This window comes from Trematomus bernacchii, unplaced genomic scaffold (assembly GCF_902827165.1).
Source record: "Trematomus bernacchii unplaced genomic scaffold, fTreBer1.1, whole genome shotgun sequence".
Taxonomy (NCBI): Eukaryota; Metazoa; Chordata; class Actinopteri; order Perciformes; family Nototheniidae; genus Trematomus; species Trematomus bernacchii.
The window spans coordinates 65,001-87,500 of record NW_022987769.1 but is presented as its reverse complement, the minus strand read 5'-3'; the positions used below and the strand labels follow the sequence as shown (position 1 = coordinate 87,500).

Sequence of the window (22,500 nt, the reverse complement as noted above, 5' to 3'; positions counted from 1 at the left end):
GCTGCTCGGAGAAGGAGGAGAGACAGCTCCGCGAGGCGGCGCTCAGACAGACCTGCTGCCGGAAAACAGAGCCGAGTCACCGGGAGGAATCGGGAGAGACACCGAGAGGAACCGAGGGAGACACCGGGAGGAACCGGGAGAGACACCGGGAGAGACCGGGGGTGAGACGGTGGAAACAGAGCCCTGCCGGACACCAGCACCGGGACTCACGGTGAGGGTCTCCCCAACTCCGCTGCTCTCCTCCGCGGGAGAAACATCCTCTCTATCCGGTAGGTCTCCTTCTCCTCTTCTTCTCTTAGCAGCCAATCAGAGCGCCGCTTACCTGCAGCCAGGTGAGCAGGCAGGTGCGCGCTCCCGCTCCAGGTGTGTGAGAGAGAGAGAGAGAGAGAGAGAGAGAGAGAGAGAGAGAGAGAGAGAGAGAGAGAGAGAGAGAGAGAGAGAGAGAGAGAGAGAGAGAGAGAGAGCGAGAGAGAGAGAGAGAGAGGCCGGCAGCAGCAGCTCTTTCCCCGCAGAGAGAGCGAGGCGGGCGGGGAGCAGAAACACGCTGCTGCGGAGGATAAGTAACATCAATAATAATTCAATGTAAAAAAACATCAATAATAGAATATAAAATAACATCAAAAATTATAAATAACATAAAATCAATAATGAAATAAAAAAAAACATTAATAATAATAATAATAAATAATATAAAATGTTACTTTCCATCAGATTTAAATATTTTGTCTGAAGCAGAAACAAAAATATATTTCCTGTTTTTACTGAAATATAAAATATCATTAAAGTCTAAACATATGTTTCTGCTGCACATAACTACACAATCTGCTTATACAACACACACACGCACGCACACACACACACACACACACACACACACACACACACACACACACACACACACACACACACACACACACACACACGTGTGTGTGTGTGTGTGTGTGTGTCTCCTTCCTCTCTTCTCTCAGATCAGCTCGCGTGGCGGCGGGTGCGCAGGCTTGGTGCGCGCTCTCCAAACTTAAATAACTTTAATAATAACTTTATTTTAAGTGAAATAAAAACGTTATTAATAACTTTATTGAAGAACAGAGGACAGAAACAGGAAGTTAATTTTGGGATTTTACTGCAGCTCCGGATCTGGATTATCAGCGGGTCTTGAGGCGGCGGGACTTCAGCTTCATGAAGCCGGACAGCATGGCGGAGGATCCCCGCGGGAAGAGACGGAAGCAGGCCCACCCCCGGAGACAGACCGGTAAGAGTCACTCACTGTGCCCGGGGACAGGCGCTCTCAGGCGGGGAGACAGACCGGTAAGAGTCACTCTCTGAGCCCGGGGACAGGCGCTCTCAGGCGGGGAGACGGAGCGGGGCTCCCGCGGTGGAGCTCTAACTTCTGCTGCGGGACTTTAATGCAGGGGGCTGGGGGAGAGGGAGGGGACACACCGGGTCCCTCTGAGACCCTCAGAGACCCGGGTCTGCTCCGGAGAACCTGTGGCTGCTCCTCTTCATCACAATGTTCCCTTATGATGTAAATAATAATAATAACAACATAATAACAATAGGCCTAATAATAACAGAAGTAATACAAGTATATTTTACTTTTTATATTTTACAGTTTTCTTCACTTTATCCTCGCGGTCCGGAGCTCGTGCAAAAACAAAGTGCCGCGTGCCCTATCTTAATGAAAAAATGATTATTAACATGTTTTTTTTAATCTAAAAGCGGTTTGTTAATTTAGTTTATTAATGTAAAACAATTAGAGTGATCCCGTTTATTTTATTTAAAGTTTCTGAAGAAGCTGCAGTTGAACAGAAAACACTCTTTAATATTAAAAACCAGTTTCAGGCCTCAGCCGCGGGTCTACGGCTCCGTCAGTTTCAGGCTCAGCCGCGGGTCTACGGCTCCGTCAGTTTCAGGCTCAGCCGCGGGTCTACGGCTCCGTCAGTTTCAGGCTCAGCCGCGGGTCTACGGCTCCGTCAGTTTCAGGCTCAGCCGCGGGTCTACGGCTCCGTCAGTTTCAGGCTCAGCCGCGGGTCTACGGCTCCGTCAGTTTCAGGCTCAGCCGCGGGTCTACGGCTCCGTCAGTTTCAGGCTCAGCCGCGGGTCTATGGCTCCGTCAGACCCTCACATTAAAGGGTTTGTCCTGCTGGTTCCGGGCTGTATGGGGGGGAGGGTTAGTTCGGGTGTAACAGGACTCCTCTCATCCAGCTGTGGCAGCAGCTGTCTGTAAATCCAGCTCTCTGGTTCCTTCTGTTCTCAGAACGTTTATTAAAACCCTCAATGGTTTTATTTCTTAAATCTGTAGAACATGTTTTCCTGTTTCAGTGTCTCGTGTAGTTTGAAGATGTTTGACGCTGTGAAGAGCGCTCTGCTTGTAGTCTGTAGAGAGAGTTAGAGAACATGTAGAGAACATGTTAGAGAACATGTTAGAGAACATGTTAGAGAACACGTTAGAGAACACGTTAGATAACACATTAGAGAACACGTTAGAGAACATGTTAGAGAACACATTAGAGAACACGTTAGAGAACATGTTAGAGAACACGTTAGAGAACACATTAGAGAACACGTTAGAGAACATGTTAGATAACACATTAGAGAACACGTTAGAGAACATGTTAGAGAACATGTTAGAGAACACATTAGAGAACACGTTAGAGAACATGTTAGAGAACATGTTAGAGAACACATTAGAGAACATGTTAGAGAACACATTAGAGAACATGTTAGAGAACATGTTAGAGAACACATTAGAGAACATATTAGAGAACATGTTAGAGAACACGTTAGAGAACACATTAGAGAACACGTTAGAGAACATGTTAGATAACACATTAGAGAACACGTTAGAGAACATGTTAGAGAACATGTTAGAGAACACATTAGAGAACACGTTAGAGAACATGTTAGAGAACATGTTAGAGAACACATTAGAGAACATGTTAGAGAACACATTAGAGAACATGTTAGAGAACATGTTAGAGAACACATTAGAGAACATGTTAGAGAACACGTTAGAGAACATGTTAGAGAACACGTTAGAGAACATGTTAGAGAACACGTTAGAGAACACGTTAGAGAACATGTTAGAGAACACATTAGAGAACATGTTAGAGAACATGTTAGAGAACACATTAGAGAACATGTTAGAGAACATGTTAGAGAACATGTACGTGAGGGGATCTATCAGAGGGTCTCTGCTCTGACTGAAAGAGTCCAGGTCTGCAGGTCTGAGGACTTCTACATGTTAGAGAACACATTAGAGAACACGTTAGAGAACACATTAGAGAACACATTAGAGAACATGTTAGAGAACATGTTAGAAAACACATTAGAGAACACGTTAGAGAACATGTTAGAGAACACATTAGAGAACACGTTAGAGAACATGTTAGAGAACACGTTAGAGAACATGTTAGAGAACACATTAGAGAACACATTAGAGAACATGTTAGAGAACATGTTAGAGAACACGTTAGAGAACACGTTAGAGAACATGTTAGAGAACATGTTAGAGAACACATTAGAGAACACATTAGAGAACATGTTAGAGAACACATTAGAGAACACATTAGAGAACATGTTAGAGAACATGTTAGAGAACATGTACGTGAGGGGATCTATCAGAGGGTCTCTGCTCTGACTGAAAGCGTCCAGGTCTGCAGGTCTGAGGACTTCTACATGTTCCTGTGGATTCATGTAAAGTCTGCTGGTTTTAAACACGCTAACAACACGCTAACAACACGCTAACAACACGCTAACCTCATGTAGAGTAAATCTGACTCTGAAGCTCAGACTCCTCGGCAGATCTCAGACGCTAACAGGTCTAACGGGTCTCAGCTGATCCAGAGACCAGATCTCCTCACAGTTCTGGTCTCATCAGAGTCTCTGCAGATCTCAGGTTGTTTCTGTGTTGAAAGAAAGGAGTCTTTCTGTTGGTTTCTGTTTCTCTTAAAGTCTCAGACGGTGTTTAATGCTTTCTGAGATTTACCTCAACACTTTATCTGAAACACCATGAATTATTTATCCTCCATCCGATCCAGACACAAGAGAGCTGACCTCTGTCCTGCTGTGTCTGCTGATGGTGCTGATGGTGCTGATGGTGCTGATGGTGCTAATGGGTTTAATGGTGCTGATGGTGCTGATGGTGCTGATGGTGTTAATGGTTTTAATGGTGCTGGTGATGGTTTTAATGGTGCTGCTGATGGTGCTGATGGTGCTAATGGGTTTAATGGTGCTGCTGATGGTGCTAATGGGTTTAATGGTGCTGCTGATGGTGCTAATGGTGCTGCTGATGGTGCTGATGGTGTTAATGGGTTTAATGGTGCTGGTGCTGGTGATGGTGGTATTTATATTTGCTGATGGTGTTGATGGTATATTGGTGCTATTTGTGTTGATGGTTGATTGATTTGTGTCCTTGGGCAAGACACTTCACCTGAACTTGCTCCTGTGGGTATTGTCCACATGACCATTACATGTCTGTATGATCTGTATGTGTGATGTGTATTTGTAAAGCGCTTTGAGATTAATTGATAAAGCGCTATAATAAATATAAGGATTATTATTATTATTATTATTATTATTATGGTGTTGATGGTTTAGATTTGTTGGTATTTCTTATTGATGATTGTGCAGGTTCTGGTTTAGATTCTGCAGCTTTGTGGAGAAACCCCTTCCTGTCGCTGTGGATAAAAGCATAATGTGATGTTATTGAAAGACTCTGTTCACATGTTTCTGAGACACAACAAACTTCACAGAGAGAATCATCTGCAGAACAAATCACTCTCTTTAAAACGTCCGCAGATATATTGTCACAATATCAGGATTTATTAAGTGTAGCGTGAAAGTTGAGTGTTTCTCTCTGCTGCTTTCCTCTGTTTTATATGAAAGTAAATACCTGTGGACAGAAAACACATCACATGGACTCTGAGACTCTGGGATGCACATTTAAAACATTTCCTCACATTTGATCCACCTAATGTAAACGGTAATAAAGATAATCCGTGCTCTCGGCGCTGCGTCTCTGTTTGAACACTGCTGCTCTTTGTGTGTGAATGTGTGTGTGAATGTGTGTGTGAATGTGTGTGTGAATGTGTGTGTGAATGTGCAGGAGATGATGCATGTCTGTTTGCTCACAGTTTTATTGGTCACGATGCACAATATCATCATTTCACTGCAAGGACACAAATCAAGCCTGAAGACGGCTTTTATTTAGAGAAATATTATGTCTGTGTGTGTGGACATTATTTATAGAGCAGACAGGAAATGAGAGGGAGGACATGTGATAGAAAACACTGGACGTCCCAGAACACACACACACACACACACACACACACACACACACACACACACACACACACACACACACACACACACACACACACACACACACACTAGGGCTGCTCGATTATGGCAAAAATCTCGATTATTTGGGTCAATAATTGTAATTGCGATTATTAAATGCGATTATTCATTGACTTTGAAAACATCCATTTATTGTACTTTAAAACAAATACAAATAATAATTTGAACTTTTTAACTGTTGAATTATACGTTTACGGTAATCAACTGAAAAACCAATACAAAATAAAATAAATTATACATTTATGTCTACATTTAAATAAATATTATCAAAATAATAAATACCAATAAACAAGATCAACAAACATGTTGCAGTGCACGGTCACAACCTGAAAACTCCTTAACATATAGCCAACATTTTGGTAAAACATATTCAACATATTCCACTCAGTTAAACATCATGGTCCAGAAGTAACAGGAAATAAATGTTGAACTACAATTTAAGACCAAATTAAAATGTTTTGGCCTCCATGGCAAATGCTGGTAGGGCTGCTAGAAACACCAGCCTGTTTACATGGTCTGGTTTCAGAGATGAGCGCAGGCAGGTACTGCCACCTGTACTGAAGACTAGGGCTGCTCGATTATGGCAAAAATCATAATCTCGATTATTTGGGTCAATAATTGGTATCACGATTTTTAATTACTTTGAAAACATCAATTTATTGGAGAGAAAAAATGTGAACAGTATGTTTTTAACAGTTGATTACCCTGAACTTTAAGTATAATTCAACTGAAAAACCAAATAATAATAATAAAAATATAATCGTTTTATTTCGATGACGTTGTTTTCGTAATCGTTGCAAGCCATAATCGTAATCGCGATTAAAATACGATGAATTGAGCAGCCCTAACACACACGCACACACACACCTGAAGTCTTTGTTTATCTGTGACGTCACAGAGCTGAATACGATATTAAAGACAAAAAGCAGAAAATCGCTCAATATTCAGATGGAACCGGCTTGTTGTTTTTTTATCTCTTGGATGTATTTCATCTCTCTCACAGTTAGTGATTTAAATCTACGGCACTGAATGTAGTGTCCATGTTAGAAGTCAAAGCTGACATCTTTGAATCTTCGTTTTATATTCTGTACCAGAATCCTGTAACGTCTGTAATCCAGTAATATGTCCCTGTCACGTGTAATATGTCCCCGTCACGTCTGTAATCCAGTAAGATGTCCCCGTCACGTGTAATATGTCCCCGTCACGTCTGTAATCCAGTAAGATGTCCCCGTCACGTGTAATATGTCCCCGTCACGTCTGTAATCCAGTAAAATGTCCCCGTCACGTGTAATATGTCCCCGTCACGTCTGTAATCCAGTAAAATGTCCCCGTCACATGTAATATGTCCCCGTCACGTCTGTAATCCAGTAAAATGTCCCCGTCACGTGTAATATGTCCCCGTCACGTCTGTAATCCAGTAAAATGTCCCCGTCACGTGTAATATGTCCCCGTCACGTCTGTAATCCAGTAAGATGTCCCCGTCACATGTGTAATCCAGTAATATGTCCCCGTCACGTCTGTAATCCAGTAATATGTCCCCGTCACGTCTGTAATCCAGTAAATTGTCCCCGTCACGTGTAATATGTCCCCGTCACGTGTGTAATCCAGTAATATGTCCCCGTCACGTGTGTAATCCAGTAATATGTCCCCGTCACGTGTGTAATCCAGTAATATGTCCCCGTCACGTCTGTAATCCAGTAAATTGTCCCCGTCACGTGTAATATGTCTCCGTCACGTCTGTAATCCAGTAAAATGTCCCCGTCACGTGTAATATGTCCCCGTCACGTCTGTAATCCAGTAAAATGTCCCCGTCACATGTGTAATCCAGTAATATGTCCCCGTCACGTGTAATATGTCCCCGTCACGTGTGTAATCCAGTAATATGTCCCCGTCACGTGTAATATGTCCCCGTCACGTCTGTAATCCAGTAATATGTCCCCGTCACGTGTGTAATCCAGTAATATGTCCCCGTCACGTGTGTAATCCAGTAATATGTCCCCGTCACGTGTGTAATCCAGTAATATGTCCCCGTCACGTCTGTAATCCAGTAAAATGTCCCCGTCACGTCTGTAATCCAGTAATATGTCCCTGTCACGTCTGTAATCCAGTAATATGTCCCCGTCACGTGTAATATGTCCCCGTCACGTCTGTAATCCAGTAATATGTCCCCGTCACGTGTGTAATCCAGTAATATGTCCCCGTCACGTCTGTAATCCAGTAAAATGTCCCCGTCACGTCTGTAATCCAGTAATATGTCCCCGTCACATCTGTAATCCAGTAATATGTCCCCGTCACGTCTGTAATCCAGTAATATGTCCCCGTCACGTGTGTAATCCAGTAATATGTCCCCGTCACGTCTGTAATCCAGTAATATGTCCCCGTCACGTCTGTAATCCAGTAATATGTCCCCGTCACATGTGTAATCCAGTAATATGTCCCCGTCACGTCTGTAATCCAGTAATATGTCTCCGTCACATCTGTAAACCAGTAATATGTCCCCGTCACGTCTGTAATCCAGTAATATGTCTCCGTCACGTCTGTAAACCAGTAATATGTCACGTCTGTAATCCAGTAATATGTCCCCGTCACGCCTGTAAAACAGTAATATGTTTCCGTCACGTCTGTAAACCAGTAATATGTCACGTCTGTAATTCAGTAATATGTCTCCGTCATGTCTGTAATCCAGTAATATGTCCCCGTCAAGTCTGTAATCCAGTAATATGTCCCCGTCACGTCTGTAAACCAGTAATATGTCACGTCTGTAATCCAGTAATATGTCCCCGTCAAGTCTGTAATCCAGTAATATGTCCCCGTCACGTTTTTAAACCAGTAATATGTCCCCGTCAAGTCTGTAATCCAGTAATATGTCCCCGTCACGTCTGTAAACCAGTAATATGTCCCCGTCAAGTCTGTAATCCAGTAATATGTCTCCGTCACGTCTGTAATCCAGTAATATGTCCCCCTCACGTCTGTAAACCAGTAATATGTCCCCGTCACGTCTGTAAAACAGTAATATGTCCCCGTCACGTCTGTAAACCAGTAATATGTCACGTCTGTAATCCAGTAATATGTCCCCGTCACGTCTGTAAAACAGTAATATGTCTCCGTCACGTCTGTAAACCAGTAATATGTCACGTCTGTAATCCAGTAATATGTCCCCGTCATGTCTGTAATCGAGTAATATGTCCCCGTCAAGTCTGTAATCCAGTAATATGTCCCCGTCACGTCTTTAAACCAGTAATATGTCCCCGTCAAGTCTGTAATCCAGTAATATGTCCCCGTCACGTCTGTAATCCAGTAATATGTCCCTGTAACGTCTGTAAAACAGTAATATGTCCCCGTCATGTCTGTAATCCAGTAATATGTCCCCGTCACGTCTGTAAAACAGTAATATGTCCCCGTCATGTCTGTAATCCAGTAATATGTCCCCGTCACGTCTGTAAAACAGTAATATGTCCCTGTAACGTCTGTAATCCAGTAATATGTCCCCGTCACGTCTGTAATCCAGTAATATGTCCCCTTCACGTCTTTAAACCAGTAAAATGTCCCGGTAACGCCTGTAAAAAAAATCCCTGTAACGTCTGTAATCCAGTAATATTTCCCCGTCACGTCTGTAAAACAGTAATATGTCCCCGTCATGTCTGTAATCCAGTAATATGTCCCCGTCACGTCTGTAAAACAGTAATATGTCCCCGTCATGTCTGTAATCCAGTAATATGTCCCCGTCACGTCTGTAATCCAGTAATATGTCCCTGTCACGTCTGTAATCCAGTAATATTTCCCCGTCACGTCTGTAATCCAGTAATATGTCCCTGTCACGTCTGTAATCCAGTAATATGTCCCCGTCATGTCTGTAATCCAGTAATATTTCCCCGTCACGTCTGTAATCCAGTAATATTTCCCCGTCACGTCTGTAATCCAGTAATATGTCCCTGTCACGTCTGTAATCCAGTAATATGTCTCCCTCACGTCTGTAATCCAGTAATATGTCCCCGTCATGTCTGTAATCCAGTAATATGTCTCCCTCATGTCTGTAAAACAGTAATATGTCCCCGTCACATCTTTAATCCAGTAATATGTCTCCCTCACGTCTGTAATCCAGTAATATGTCCCCGTCATGTCTGTAATCCAGTAATATTTCCCCGTCACGCCTGTAATCCAGTAATATGTCCCCGTCACGTCTGTAATCCAGTAATATGTCCCCGTCATGTCTGTAATCCAGTAATATGTCTCCCTCACGTCTGTAATCCAGTAATATGTCCCCGTCACGTCTGTAATCCAGTAATATGTCCCCGTCATGTCTGTAATCCAGTAATATGTCTCCCTCACGTCTGTAAAACAGTAATATTTCCCCGTCACGTCTGTAATCCAGTAATATTTCCCCGTCACGTCTGTAAAACAGTAATATGTCCCCGTCATGTCTGTAATCCAGTAATATTTCCCCGTCATGTCTGTAATCCAGTAATATGTCCCCGTCATGTCTGTAAAACAGTAATATGTCTCCGTCATGTCTGTAATCCAGTAATATTTCCCCGTCATGTCTGTAATCCAGTAATATGTCCCCGTCATGTCTGTAAAACAGTAATATGTCCCCGTCACGTCTGTAATGCAGTAATATGTCCCCGTCACGTCTGTAAAACAGTAATATGTCCCCGTCACGTCTGTAAAACAGTAATATGTCCCCGTCATGTCTGTAATCCAGTAATATGTCCCTCAGGGCAGAAGATCCTCTTCATCACAGTTCAGACTGAAGAGAAGAGAGAAAGGGGGGGATCTGAAGGAGTTTGCCTTAAATAGAACCCCCCCCTCCTATTGAGACTTTCTTAAGGTAACAATTATCCTTAGAATACCCTTATATAAATCCTTTTTTTTTTAACGTAAAACATTTTTTCACTGCAGAAATCATCAAGAATTAAGACAATTCTAAATATTTGAGGAAATATTTCCACTTAAGCATTAACCTGTTACGCACTGCCCCCCCCGGTACCGGGCGGATAAACGCGTCATTTGCAGGAAACAACGTCAAAGGAATCTTAATATTTAATAAACTGAATGTTTTATATCCATGTAACGGGAACAAACTCAGCTAACTGATCTTTTTAAAAAAAAAATCCAAAAAAACCCCACAATGCTAACACTCAGCCTCTGAATTAACCACGAGCGAAAAAATGTAACCTAAAACGGCACTTAAACTCACAATAACTCCCTTATTACTTATCCTAGATGCACAGCCAACCACTTGTTTTTGGTCTCCTGGAGACACAGAATCTGGGGGTGCCCACCTCAACACTCAGTGATAAACATTTGCGACGCTATAAACGAAAGCGTACATCATAACATGTGGAGCTAGGTAGCTAGAAACGCTAACATGGCTTACCTTGGTCAAAACTGGTCTTCAATGGCATTAAAACGATAAAAAAAACGATGCTGCAGTTAATCCATAGGTTAATCCAATGTGTCTGTGTCCTCTTTGAAATGATTTCTGATAATCCATAAGCAATAAAACTGCTTTTTCGTTTCCAGATGTCAGAGCTAGAGATCGGTCCACTCTGCTGCAAAATTACATGCGCGCAGCCCCCACCTTTTCTCTTCACAACGTGTGTGTGTGGGGGACTCCCCCTTCGATTCTATTGGCTCTAACGGTCAGAAAGAGGTGTCAACCATCAAAATCGACCAAGAGGGGCCAGAGATATGAAAAAAAAACATTTTCACCCAAATCACCTCAGAGGTGGGGTGGTTTTGGCTAAACCTCTCTAAAAAGGTCAAATTTCACTTGTTTTGCATCAATCTTGATACAGGGTACTTATTATATGTTGTACTTTGGATTCCTAAAGCTTTTAGTCTACTAACCCATCATCCAAGGGTAGTTTTCACTATCTGTAAAAAATAATTTTTGGACGGACACTATAATTTACAGTTTTTTACTATGTAAAATCTGAATTTTCTTTAGAATAAAAAACATTTATATTGATTCTGACACTTCTACATCCAACTCACAGATGTAACCTTGCTTTGATAAAAGAAATTATTCATATAACCCTTTTAGAAGTTAAGTTGTAGTCATTTGTTTTGGGCATGTCATTTTCGAGCCTGAAACATGAAAAACAGGCTTGGTGCTTAACAGGTTAAGGTATATCAGCAGGAGAGGACTCTTTAAAGTAGAAACACTACATACTGATATACACCTGAACATCAGCAGGAGAGGTCTCTTTAAAGTAGAAACACTACATACTGATATACACCTGAACATCAGCAGGAGAGGACTCTTTAAAGTAGAGACACTACATACTGATATACACCTGAACATCAGCAGGAGAGGACTCTTTAAAGTAGAGACACTACATACTGATATACACCTGAACATCAGCAGGAGAGGACTCTTTAAAGTAGAGACACTACATACTGATATACACCTGAACATCAGCAGGAGAGGACTCTTTAAAGTAGAGACACTACATACTGATATACACCTGAACATCAGCAGGAGAGGACTCTTTAAAGTAGAGACACTACATACTGATATACACCTGAACATCAGCAGGAGAGGACTCTTTAAAGTAGAGACACTACATACTGATATACACCTGAACATCATCAGGAGAGGACTCTTTAAAGTAGAGACACTACATACTGATATACACCTGAACATCAGCAGGAGAGGACTCTTTAAAGTAGAGACACACTACATACTGATATACACCTGAACATCAGCAGGAGAGGACTCTTTAAAGTAGAGACACTACATACTGATATACACCTGAACATCAGCAGGAGAGGACTCTTTAAAGTAGAGACACTACATACTGATATACACCTGAACATCAGCAGGAGAGGACTCTTTAAAGTAGAGACACTACATACTGATATACACCTGAACATCAGCAGGAGAGGACTCTTTAAAGTAGAGACACTACATACTGATATACACCTGAACATCAGCAGGAGAGGACTCTTTAAAGTAGAGACACTGCATACCAGAGGTGTGGACTCGAGTCACATGACTTGGACTCGAGTCAGACTCGAGTCACCAATTTGATGACTTTGGACTCGACTTGACAAAATCACAAAACACTTGCGACTCGACTTGGACTTGAACACCAATGACTCGGGACTTGACTTGGACTTGAGCCTTCTGACTTGAGGTGACTTGATAATTTAATTCAGAGGTCTCCAACACGCCGAATGCGAGCTGCCGCTCGCCTGCATTTTATCAAGAGAGGACTCTTTAAAGTAGAGAAACTACATGCTGACGTCAGGGTTAGGGTTTTCTAGTTTAACAATTTCTTGATTTTAGAGATTCTCTTCTTTTTCTTCTTGAGACGTTCAAAAATGTCAGATTTTTCCAGCTCAGTTTAACAAGTTCTTGATTTCTGATTTCCTGATTCTGCTACAGAAATCCGTTTGTGAGTTGATCCTCTGTGATTTTATAACAAGTCTTGAAGAAGAAAAGAGATGTGGATCAGTTCCTCTCAGATGAGTTTGAGAGGTTTATTGTATTGTAGTTATTATATTCTTCTCTTGATGTTCTCAGTATTACTGAGCATTGTTATGATTCTGACTTATTGACTCGTGCAACAACAAACCCTCAGATGCTATCACGTCTCCCATGATGCATCAGTGCAGATGAGTGGTGTATCTACTGTGTTTCAAGGTGACTGATGCCCCCCTGTTAATGGGGCCATGTGCCCCCCCCCCCTTTAGCCCCGAGCTCCAACTCATTGATTGTGAAGGTCAGAGACAGAGACACTTTCATTACTCTGAAATAAATGCTTTAGTTAGTTTAATATTTTCTAAGACTTTATTTTGAATAAAAACTCAAATAACAATTTAACAGCTCTTTAGTAAAAACTGTAATGAATACTTTCTTATATTTATGACCCAAATAACAACTAAATAAACCCATTAAAGTTCTTATTATAAGTTTTACCTTTTACACATTTTATCAACAGATGTTATAAAACTTTTATGATAACAAACGATATAATTTACTTTGATAAAAACGTTTCCTGTTCTTATAATCTCAGATTTTAACAACATGGATTTATTTTGGCGGTCGTTCCTCGCTCTGATTGACAGCTGATTTTAATGACGATTGCCAGTTTGTAATTATTATTATTGACAGGTGAACAGAGGCCTGTACTACGAATCCAGTTCAACAGACCCTGGATATGTTTGAGTTACCCGATTTACCTAATCCAAAACAAACGCGCTCTCGCTAAGCGGTCCTACGACGCTGGTTATCAACTCGGTAACTCAAGCCAGGGTTTCTCTGTCCGGCTGAGTGCGCGTTCACATGAAAGGGGCGGGGTTAGCAACATTTGACCAATCACAAACGTGGACAAGCGTACTGACAGCACAGCGTCATACTTCCTGAATGAAAAGTTAACTATAATATTAGACAAATATGAAGAAGTTAAACTTTAAACATCCATGACTTAAACACTTTATCCAGGATCAAAGCCACATAGCTGCACCTGCAAGGTGAATACAGCTGGTAACAGAAAAAGTGTTTGAATGCGTACATTAACAGGTTTATGATATCACTGCCCCGTCCAAGACACGATCTGACTTTAATTACATTTGACTCGAGTGTTTCGTCAACTTAATGTGTTGCTTAAAATAATACTTCTGCATACAGTATGTGACACTGTGAGTGTTGCACGGCCAGATACGGCTCAGCTGACTCAGATAAGGAAATATATGATACATTATGATGTGATATGATGTGATATGATATGAATGATAATGGGACACATCGACGTCTGCACTCACAGTGCCGCGGACTGTACGTAATGTTACTCTGATCCGGTTACTTATGTTGTGGCAGATATTTAAGTAAGCTTTCTTAACGCTAATGTTATAATAGTCAGATTGCTCTGAAGATGGGAGGGGATATTCTATTCATTTTCACGTTCACACAGTCGGTGATTTTGGCCGGCCGTCTTTCCTGCAACGGCAGTTTTTCTGTGTTTCCTCTATCCTGTAATATGACTTGATCGCTTTAAACTCTGCACACTGTTGTTATCAGCTGTTCCACCATGGTTGCTACCTCAACCTGTAATAGATGTATCCTTATTGAAACGGTCTGAGGACAAGGATTTAACATGGACATTAAATAAATCAACAGTAGGTGGCGATATATGCTCCAAGTGGAAGCATATATTAAAGCAAAGAAGAAGAAGAACTCCGCACAGTTGATCTCTTATCCTGGAACCTATCCTGCTCCGGAGGCTAGTCGTTCAGCATAAGTTATCTAGCCCACTAAGAAGTGAACCAGCGTCGTAGGACCGGAAATCCAGGAAGTTAGCTCGCTAAGCGAAAATCCTGCTTCGTAGTACAGGCCCCAGGTTAGCCGCTCAGCATCAGTTACCATGGAGATCTAGCCCGCTAAGAAGAGAACCAGCGTCGTAGGACCGGAAACCCAGAGTTTTCCCTGAAGGTAGCTCGCTAAGCGAAAATCCGGCTTCATAGTACAGGCCTCAGGTGTGTCTGAACTCAGAGGATAAACCAATCACGCTCTCATTAGCCCCGCCCCCACATAATCGAGCCGCTTGATTGGCCGAGCACCTGGGGCAAGGTCACACATACACACACACACACACACACACACACACACACACACACACACACACACACGGAACAATCGATAACGGACTGGATGAAGGTGTCATCTGTGTGTTCACGGATGATCAAACACCGACCCCCCCCCCCCTGCCTCTGATCAGTCTGATCTCAAATAACGGTAACGACTAAATGAACATGTAAAGGTTCAAAATGAAATGCAGACGTTCAAATAACTTCTACGTTTTAGAAGCGGTGCATGTTGGGTAACGTAGTCACCTGCACAGTTAACGGTTTCATCAGAACAGGATTTATATCTGTAGTTCTTTAGTGACGTGTATCTGTAGTTCTTTAGTGACAGTGTATCTGTAGTTCTTTAGTATCTGTGGTTCTTTAGTGACGGTGTATTTGTAGTTCTGTAGTGACGGTGTATCTGTAGCTCTTTAGTATCTGTAGTTCTTTAGTGGCGGTGTATCTGTAGTTCTTTAGTATCTGTAGTTCTTTAGTGACAGTGTATCTGTAGTTCTTTAGTATCTGTAGTTCTTTATTGACGGTGTATTTGTAGTTCTGTAGTGACGGTGTATCTGTAGTTCTTTAGTGACAGTGTATCTGTAGTTCTTTAGTGACAGTGTATCTGTAGTTCTTTAGTATCTGTAGTTCTTTAGTGGCGGTGTATCTGTAGTTCTTTAGTATCTGTAGTTCTTTATTGACGGTGTATTTGTAGTTCTGTAGTGACGGTGTATCTGTAGTTCTTTAGTATCTGTAGTTCTTTAGTATCTGTAGTTCTTTAGTGACTGTAGTTCTTTAGTGACAGTGTATTTGTAGTTCTTTAGTGACAGTGTATCTGTAGTTCTTTAGTATCTGTAGTTCTTTAGTGACTGTAGTTCTTTAGTGACAGTGTATCTGTAGTTCTTTAGTGACAGTGTATCTGTAGTTCTTTAGTATCTGTAGTTCTTTAGTATCTGTAGTTCTTTATTGACGGTGTATCTGTAGTTCTTTAGTGACAGTGTATCTGTAGTTCTTTAGTATCTGTAGTTCTTTAGTATCTGTAGTTCTTTATTGACGGTGTATCTGTAGTTCTTTAGTGACAGTGTATCTGTAGTTCTTTAGTATCTGTAGTTCTTTAGTGACTGTAGTTCTTTAGTGACAGTGTATCTGTAGTTCTTTAGTATCTGTAGTTCTTTAGTGACTGTAGTTCTTTAGTGACAGTGTATCTGTAGTTCTTTAGTATCTGTAGTTCTTTAGTGACTGTAGTTATTTAGTGACTGTGTATCTGTAGTTCTTTAGTATCTGTAGTTCTTTAGTATCTGTAGTTCTTTATTGACAGTGTATCTGTAGTTCTTTAGTGACAGTGTATCTGTAGTTCTTTAGTATCTGTAGTTCTTTATTGACGGTGTATCTGTAGTTCTTTAGTGACAGTGTATCTGTAGTTCTTTAGTATCTGTAGTTCTTTAGTATCTGTAGTTCTTTATTGACGGTGTATCTGTAGTTCTTTAGTGACAGTGTATCTGTAGTTCTTTAGTATCTGTAGTTCTTTAGTATCTGTAGTTCTTTATTGACAGTGTATCTGTAGTTCTTTAGTGACAGTGTATCTGTAGTTCTTTAGTATCTGTAGTTCTTTAGTATCTGTAGTTCTTTAGTGACTGTAGTTCTTTAGTGACAGTGTATTTGTAGTTCTTTAGTGACAGTGTATCTGTAGTTCTTTAGTATCTGTAGTTCTTTAGTGACTGTAGTTCTTTAGTGACAGTGTATCTGTAGTTCTTTAGTGACAGTGTATCTGTAGTTCTTTAGTATCTGTAGTTCTTTAGTATCTGTAGTTCTTTATTGACGGTGTATCTGTAGTTCTTTAGTGACAGTGTATCTGTAGTTCTTTAGTATCTGTAGTTCTTTAGTATCTGTAGTTCTTTATTGACGGTGTATCTGTAGTTCTTTAGTGACAGTGTATCTGTAGTTCTTTAGTATCTGTAGTTCTTTAGTGACTGTAGTTCTTTAGTGACAGTGTATCTGTAGTTCTTTAGTATCTGTAGTTCTTTAGTGACTGTAGTTCTTTAGTGACAGTGTATCTGTAGTGCTTTAGTATCTGTAGTTCTTTAGTGACTGTAGTTATTTAGTGACTGTGTATCTGTAGTTCTTTAGTATCTGTAGTTCTTTAGTGACGGTGTATTTGTAGTTCTTTAGTGGCGGTGTATCTGTAGTTCTTTAGTGACGGTTTATCTGTAGTTCTTTATGGGTTTATTTGAGTCCTGGTTTAAGATGAGTTTTCCTGAGTTTTCCTGTGACCTTCAGCCCCCCCTTGACCCCCACCCCCCTCTTCCGACATCGAGCCTTCCTATTGGTTGTCTGACTCTGCATGTAAACGATGCCCGTTGGTTCCCACGGTGACGGTCAGCTTCTTCTCGTGCTGCCTGTGGGATTAAATCGTTTGGTGGGGGGGGGGGGGGGGGGGTGGAGATATCCATGGGGAGGGGGGGGGCTGTGTATCCATGGGGAGGGGGGGCTATGTATCCATGGGGAGGGGGGGCTGTGTATCCATGGGGAGGGTGGGCTGTGTATCCATGGGGAGGGGGGGCTATGTATCCATGGGGAGGGGGGCCAATGTATCCATGGGGAGGACCCCCCCCCAGCCGGGAATTCCGCCAGGTCAGGGGAGGAGAGTCAAGGGTTAGGGGATGGGGGGGGGCAGTGGGGGGGGGGGTCAGGTGGCTTTGTGAGTCTGTCAGCCTTCAAAGACTGAGCGCTCAAAGGTTAGGGAATAATCCCCCCCCACCCCACAGCCGAGGGTCTCCAACAAGCCTTCTTTCTAACCCTTCAAACTCTGAAATATAATCTGACCGGTATCAGTTAATAAACACTTAATAAATACACGTTCCTCCATCATCGATGCAGCGACGGTGTATCTGTAGTTCTTTAGTGGCGGTGTATCTGTAGTTCTTTAGTATCTGTAGTTCTTTAGTGACTGTAGTTCTTTAGTGACAGTGTATCTGTAGTTCTTTAGTGACGTTGTATCTGTAGTTCATTAGTGACGGTGTATCTGTAGTTCTGTAGTGACGCTGTATCTGTAGTTCTGTAGTGACGGTGTATCTGTAGTTCTTTAGTGACGCTGTATCTGTAGTTCTTTAGTGACGGTGTATCTGTAGATCTTTAGTGACGCTGTATCTGTAGTTCTTTAGTGACGGTGTATCTGTAGATCTCTAGTGACGGTGTATCTGTAGTTCTTTAGTGACGGTGTATCTGTAGTTCTTTAGTGACGGTGTATCTGTAGATCTCTAGTGACGGTGTATCTGTAGATCTCTAGTGACGGTGTATCTGTAGTTCTTTAGTGACGTTGTATCTGTAATTCATTAGTGACGGTGTATCTGTAGTTATGTAGTGACGCTGTATCTGTAGTTCTTTAGTGACGCTGTATCTGTAGTTCTGTAGTGACGCTGTATCTGTAGTTCTGTAGTGACGGTGTATCTGTAGTTCTTTAGTGACGGTGTATCTGTAGTTCTGTAGTGACGCTGTATCTGTAGTTCATTAGTGACGGTGTATCTGTAGTTCTGTAGTGACGCTGTATCTGTAGTTCTTTAGTGACGGTGTATCTGTAGTTCTGTAGTGACGCTGTATCTGTAGTTCTGTAGTGACGGTGTATCTGTAGTTCTTTAGTGACGGTGTATCTGTAGTTCTGTAGTGACGCTGTATCTGTAGTTCATTAGTGACGGTGTATCTGTAGTTCTGTAGTGACGCTGTATCTGTAGTTCTTTAGTGACGGTGTATCTGTAGTTCTTTAGTGACGTTGTATCTGTAGTTCATTAGTGACGGTGTATCTGTAGTTCTGTAGTGACGGTGTATCTGTAGTTCTGTAGTGACGCTGTATCTGTAGTTCTTTAGTGACGGTGTATCTGTAGTTCTTTAGTGACGGTGTATCTGTAGTTCTGTAGTGATGCTGTATCTGTAGTTCTTTAGTGACGCTGTATCTGTAGTTCTTTAGTGACGGTGTATCTGTAGATCTTTAGTGACGGTGTATCTGTAGATCTGTAGTGACGCTGTATCTGTAGTTCATTAGTGACAGTGTATCTGTAGTTCTGTAGTGACGGTGTATCTGTAGTTCTGTAGTGACGGTGTATCTGTAGTTCTTTAGTGACGGTGTATCTGTAGTTCTTTAGTGGCAGTGTATTTGTAGTTCTGTAGTGACGCTGTATCTGTAGTTCTGTAGTGGCAGTGTATCTGTAGTTCTTTAGTGAGGGAGGGGTCAGTTTGCCTCTCCAGACCCCCACACTGCATCCAGAGAATGAGGGAGGGGTCAGTTTGCCTCTCCAGACCCCCACACTGCACCCAGAGAATGAGGGAGGGGTCAGTTTGCCTCTCCAGACCCCCACACTGCACCCAGAGAGTGAGGGAGGGGTTAGTCTTTCTCTCCAGACCCCCACACTGCACCCAAAGAGTGAGGGAGGGGTTTGTTTTTCTCTCCAGACCCCCACACTGCATCCAGAGAGTGGGGGAGGGGTCAGTTTGCCTCTCCAGACCCCCACACTGCACCCAGAGTGTGAGGGAGGGGTACGTTTGCCTCTCCAGACCCCCACACTGTACCCAGAGAGTGAGGGAGGGGTCAGTTTGGCTCTCCAGACCCCCACACAGTACCCAGAGAGTGAGGGAGGGGTCCGTTTTTCTCTCCAGACCCCCACACTGCATCCAGAGAGTGAGGGAGGGGTCAGTTTGCCTCTCCAGACCCCTACACTGCATCTAGATAGTGAGGGAGGGGTCAGTTTGCCTCTCCAGACCCCTACACTGCATCTAGATAGTGAGGGAGGGGTCAGTTTGCCTCTCCAGACCCCTACACTGCATCTAGATAGTGAGGGAGGGGTCAGTTTGCCTCTCCAGACCCCCACACTGCACCCAGAGAGTGAGGGAGGGGTCAGTTTGCCTCTCCAGACCCCTACACTGCATCCAGAGAGTGAGGGAGGGGTCAGTTTGCTTCTCCAGACCCCTACACTGCATCCAGAGAGTGAGGGAGGGGTCAGTTTGCCTCTCCAGACCCCTACACTGCATCTAGAGAGTGAGGGAGGGGTCAGTTTGCCTCTCCAGACCCCCACACTGCACCCAGAGAGTGAGGGAGGGGTCAGTTTGCCTCTCCAGACCCCTATACTGCATCCAGAGAGTGAGGGAGGGGTCAGTTTGCCTCTCCAGACCCCCACACTGCACCCAGAGAGTGAGGGAGGGGTCAGTTTGCCTCTCCAGACCCCTACACTGCACCCAGAGAGTGAGGGAGGGGTCAGTTTGCCTCTTAGGCTCCAGACGCTTTACCTTGCACTTTAGTCCATATTCACCCATTAAGGAGTAAAGGTTTGATCAATGGTCAATGTTCCCGATTTAAAGAGGTTGTGTCGTTTGAACAGTCAATACAATTAGAAACCTGTCCTTAAAAGTGTAGCACGGAGATGATTGTTGAGATCTGAAGGGGGGTACAGGTTGCGTCACGGGATAAGAGGAGACCCCCTTTGTTCTGCCTGTCAAACGTGGTTAACATGCAGCCATTTATCTCCCCCCCCCCAATGGTCTGGGTTTGTTGTCCCTCTTCTCCCTCTGACCCCCCCCCCCTCTCATCTCTTACTGGATCCACGTTCCTGTGGGGGCCGTTAGAGAGTTTATATAGATATAAGTCCACAGTGTTTCCTGCTGCAGTGGTTTTGATGTGCCCCCCCCACAAGTCTGCCCCCCCCCCCCCCCAATCAGGATTGCCCGCTCTATAATTGATTCATCTGAGGGGGGGGGCAGTCAATGGAGAGAGTGTGTATGCGTGTGTGTGTGTGTGTGTGTGTGTGTGTGTGTGTGTGTGTGTGTGTGTGTGTGTGTGTGTGTGTGTGTGTGTGTGATCAATGTGACACAGATGTTGGATCATAAAGCAGGTCAATCAATAATCTGGATTATAGCTCTGATGTAGAGTTGTTTCTGTAGAGAAACATGTTACACCATGTTACATGTAATCTTTATTTATTTATATATGAAGATTGTATATGATGTTTGAGGGCCTGAGTTGTGTAACCCTAACCCTCTTCAGGACCTCCTTTATTCCCAGGATTCTGGCCAATAAGACGCTCCCTGTACTGGTTTCTGTGACGACCCACAATCCTCTCTGCTCTGAATCTGGGTTACAGATGATCAGCAGAGAGTAATCAGAGGACGTGCAGCAGACTGGAAGACATGACCCCCCCCCAACATGTCAATGCATGACCCCCCCCCCCCCCAACATGTCAATGCATGACCCCCCCCCCCCAACATGTCAATGCATGACCCCCCCCCAACATGTCAATGCATGACCCCCCCCCCCAACATGTCAATGCATGACCCCCCCCCAACATGTCAATGCATGACCCCCCCCAACATGTCAATGCATGACCCCCCCCCAACATGTCAATGCACCGGCATTATCATGCAGCCAGACAGAGGACGCCACGTCCTACACATGTACACAATATGTCCTACACATGTACACAACATGTCCTACACATGTACACAACATGTCATACACATGTACACAACATGTCCTACACATGTACACAACATGTCCTACACATGTACACAACATGTCCTACACATGTACACAATATGTCCTACACATGTACACAACACGTCCTACACATGTACAAAATGTGTCCTAAACATATCAACTACATGTCTTCCACATGTCAGTACCGTGGTACCTGACCCTGTAAATTGGTGTGAATGCTGAGAGGCACCAATATCTTTATTATTATTCCTCCATGTTATTTTGGACCTTAACTCCTCCCACATCTCTCATCGCAGAGACTCCATTCAGACAGCCAATCGTTCGGCTCGATGAGGACACTCCGGTTATTCCTCTTCAAATGCATAACTTTCTGAGTTCCAGAAATATTACCCAGAATTCATCAAATACATGAAAGTCAATGGAGAGACTCTTCATACTGCTAACTGCTCTTTAAAACCTTCCCTCAGAAACTTCATTCAAACTTTACAATGTTACACATCTCTCCGACATTATTCGTATCACACAACTTTTTAATCAGATGTGTACCTTTTGAAATATTACACTTTGTTTTGAGCTTGGTAAAAAGGCCTTTTCTAATTTTAAATCAGTGCTATAAATCCCATTCCTTTCACTCCTGGGACATAATGATTGGTTAAGTAGTAGGACAACTTATCATCAGTTAAGAAGATAGACCCCAAAGTTCATTTGAGACAGATGTTCCCTCAGAGCAGCTGCCCAGGTGAAGCCATGCCACAGTTTCACCTGAAACACAGGAACCATCTCTCCAGGAGCTGCATGGTGTCTCTAGTACTGTGTCCGGTCCCCAGACAGGAAGTTAGTGTTTGTTGATATGATGTCTAACTGAAATCTGTTTATGACCCTAATCCCTGTTCTTCTACTTCTTCTTGTGTTTCCGGTGCTGCTCGGTGTCTCTGCAGCAGGTAAGACTTCCTCTTTGTGTCCTTGCGTCGCCTCTGAAATGTGCTGACTTGTGGTGTCGGGGTTTGTTGACCTCGTCGCCACACACTGCTTCTCCTTCTGTTTCTCAGAACACACACACACCTTCCCGTCATGCCCTCACACACTCTGTG

At 43.0% G+C, this 22,500-nt stretch overlaps 1 protein-coding gene across 1 annotated transcript in view; it reads left to right on the top strand.

Annotated features, from left to right (window-relative positions):
* The first annotated feature begins 30 nt into the window (after nucleotides 1–30).
* The window catches only part of LOC117496740 (zinc finger E-box-binding homeobox 2-like), a 58,598-nt gene continuing 36,128 nt past the window's right edge, over nucleotides 31–22,500 (top strand). Inside the window, 2 exon segments of the mRNA XM_034148478.1 lie at nucleotides 31–269; nucleotides 1,130–1,252. Of these exon segments, the coding sequence (XP_034004369.1) occupies nucleotides 1,180–1,252 (73 nt within the window). The 5' untranslated portion in view covers nucleotides 31–269; nucleotides 1,130–1,179.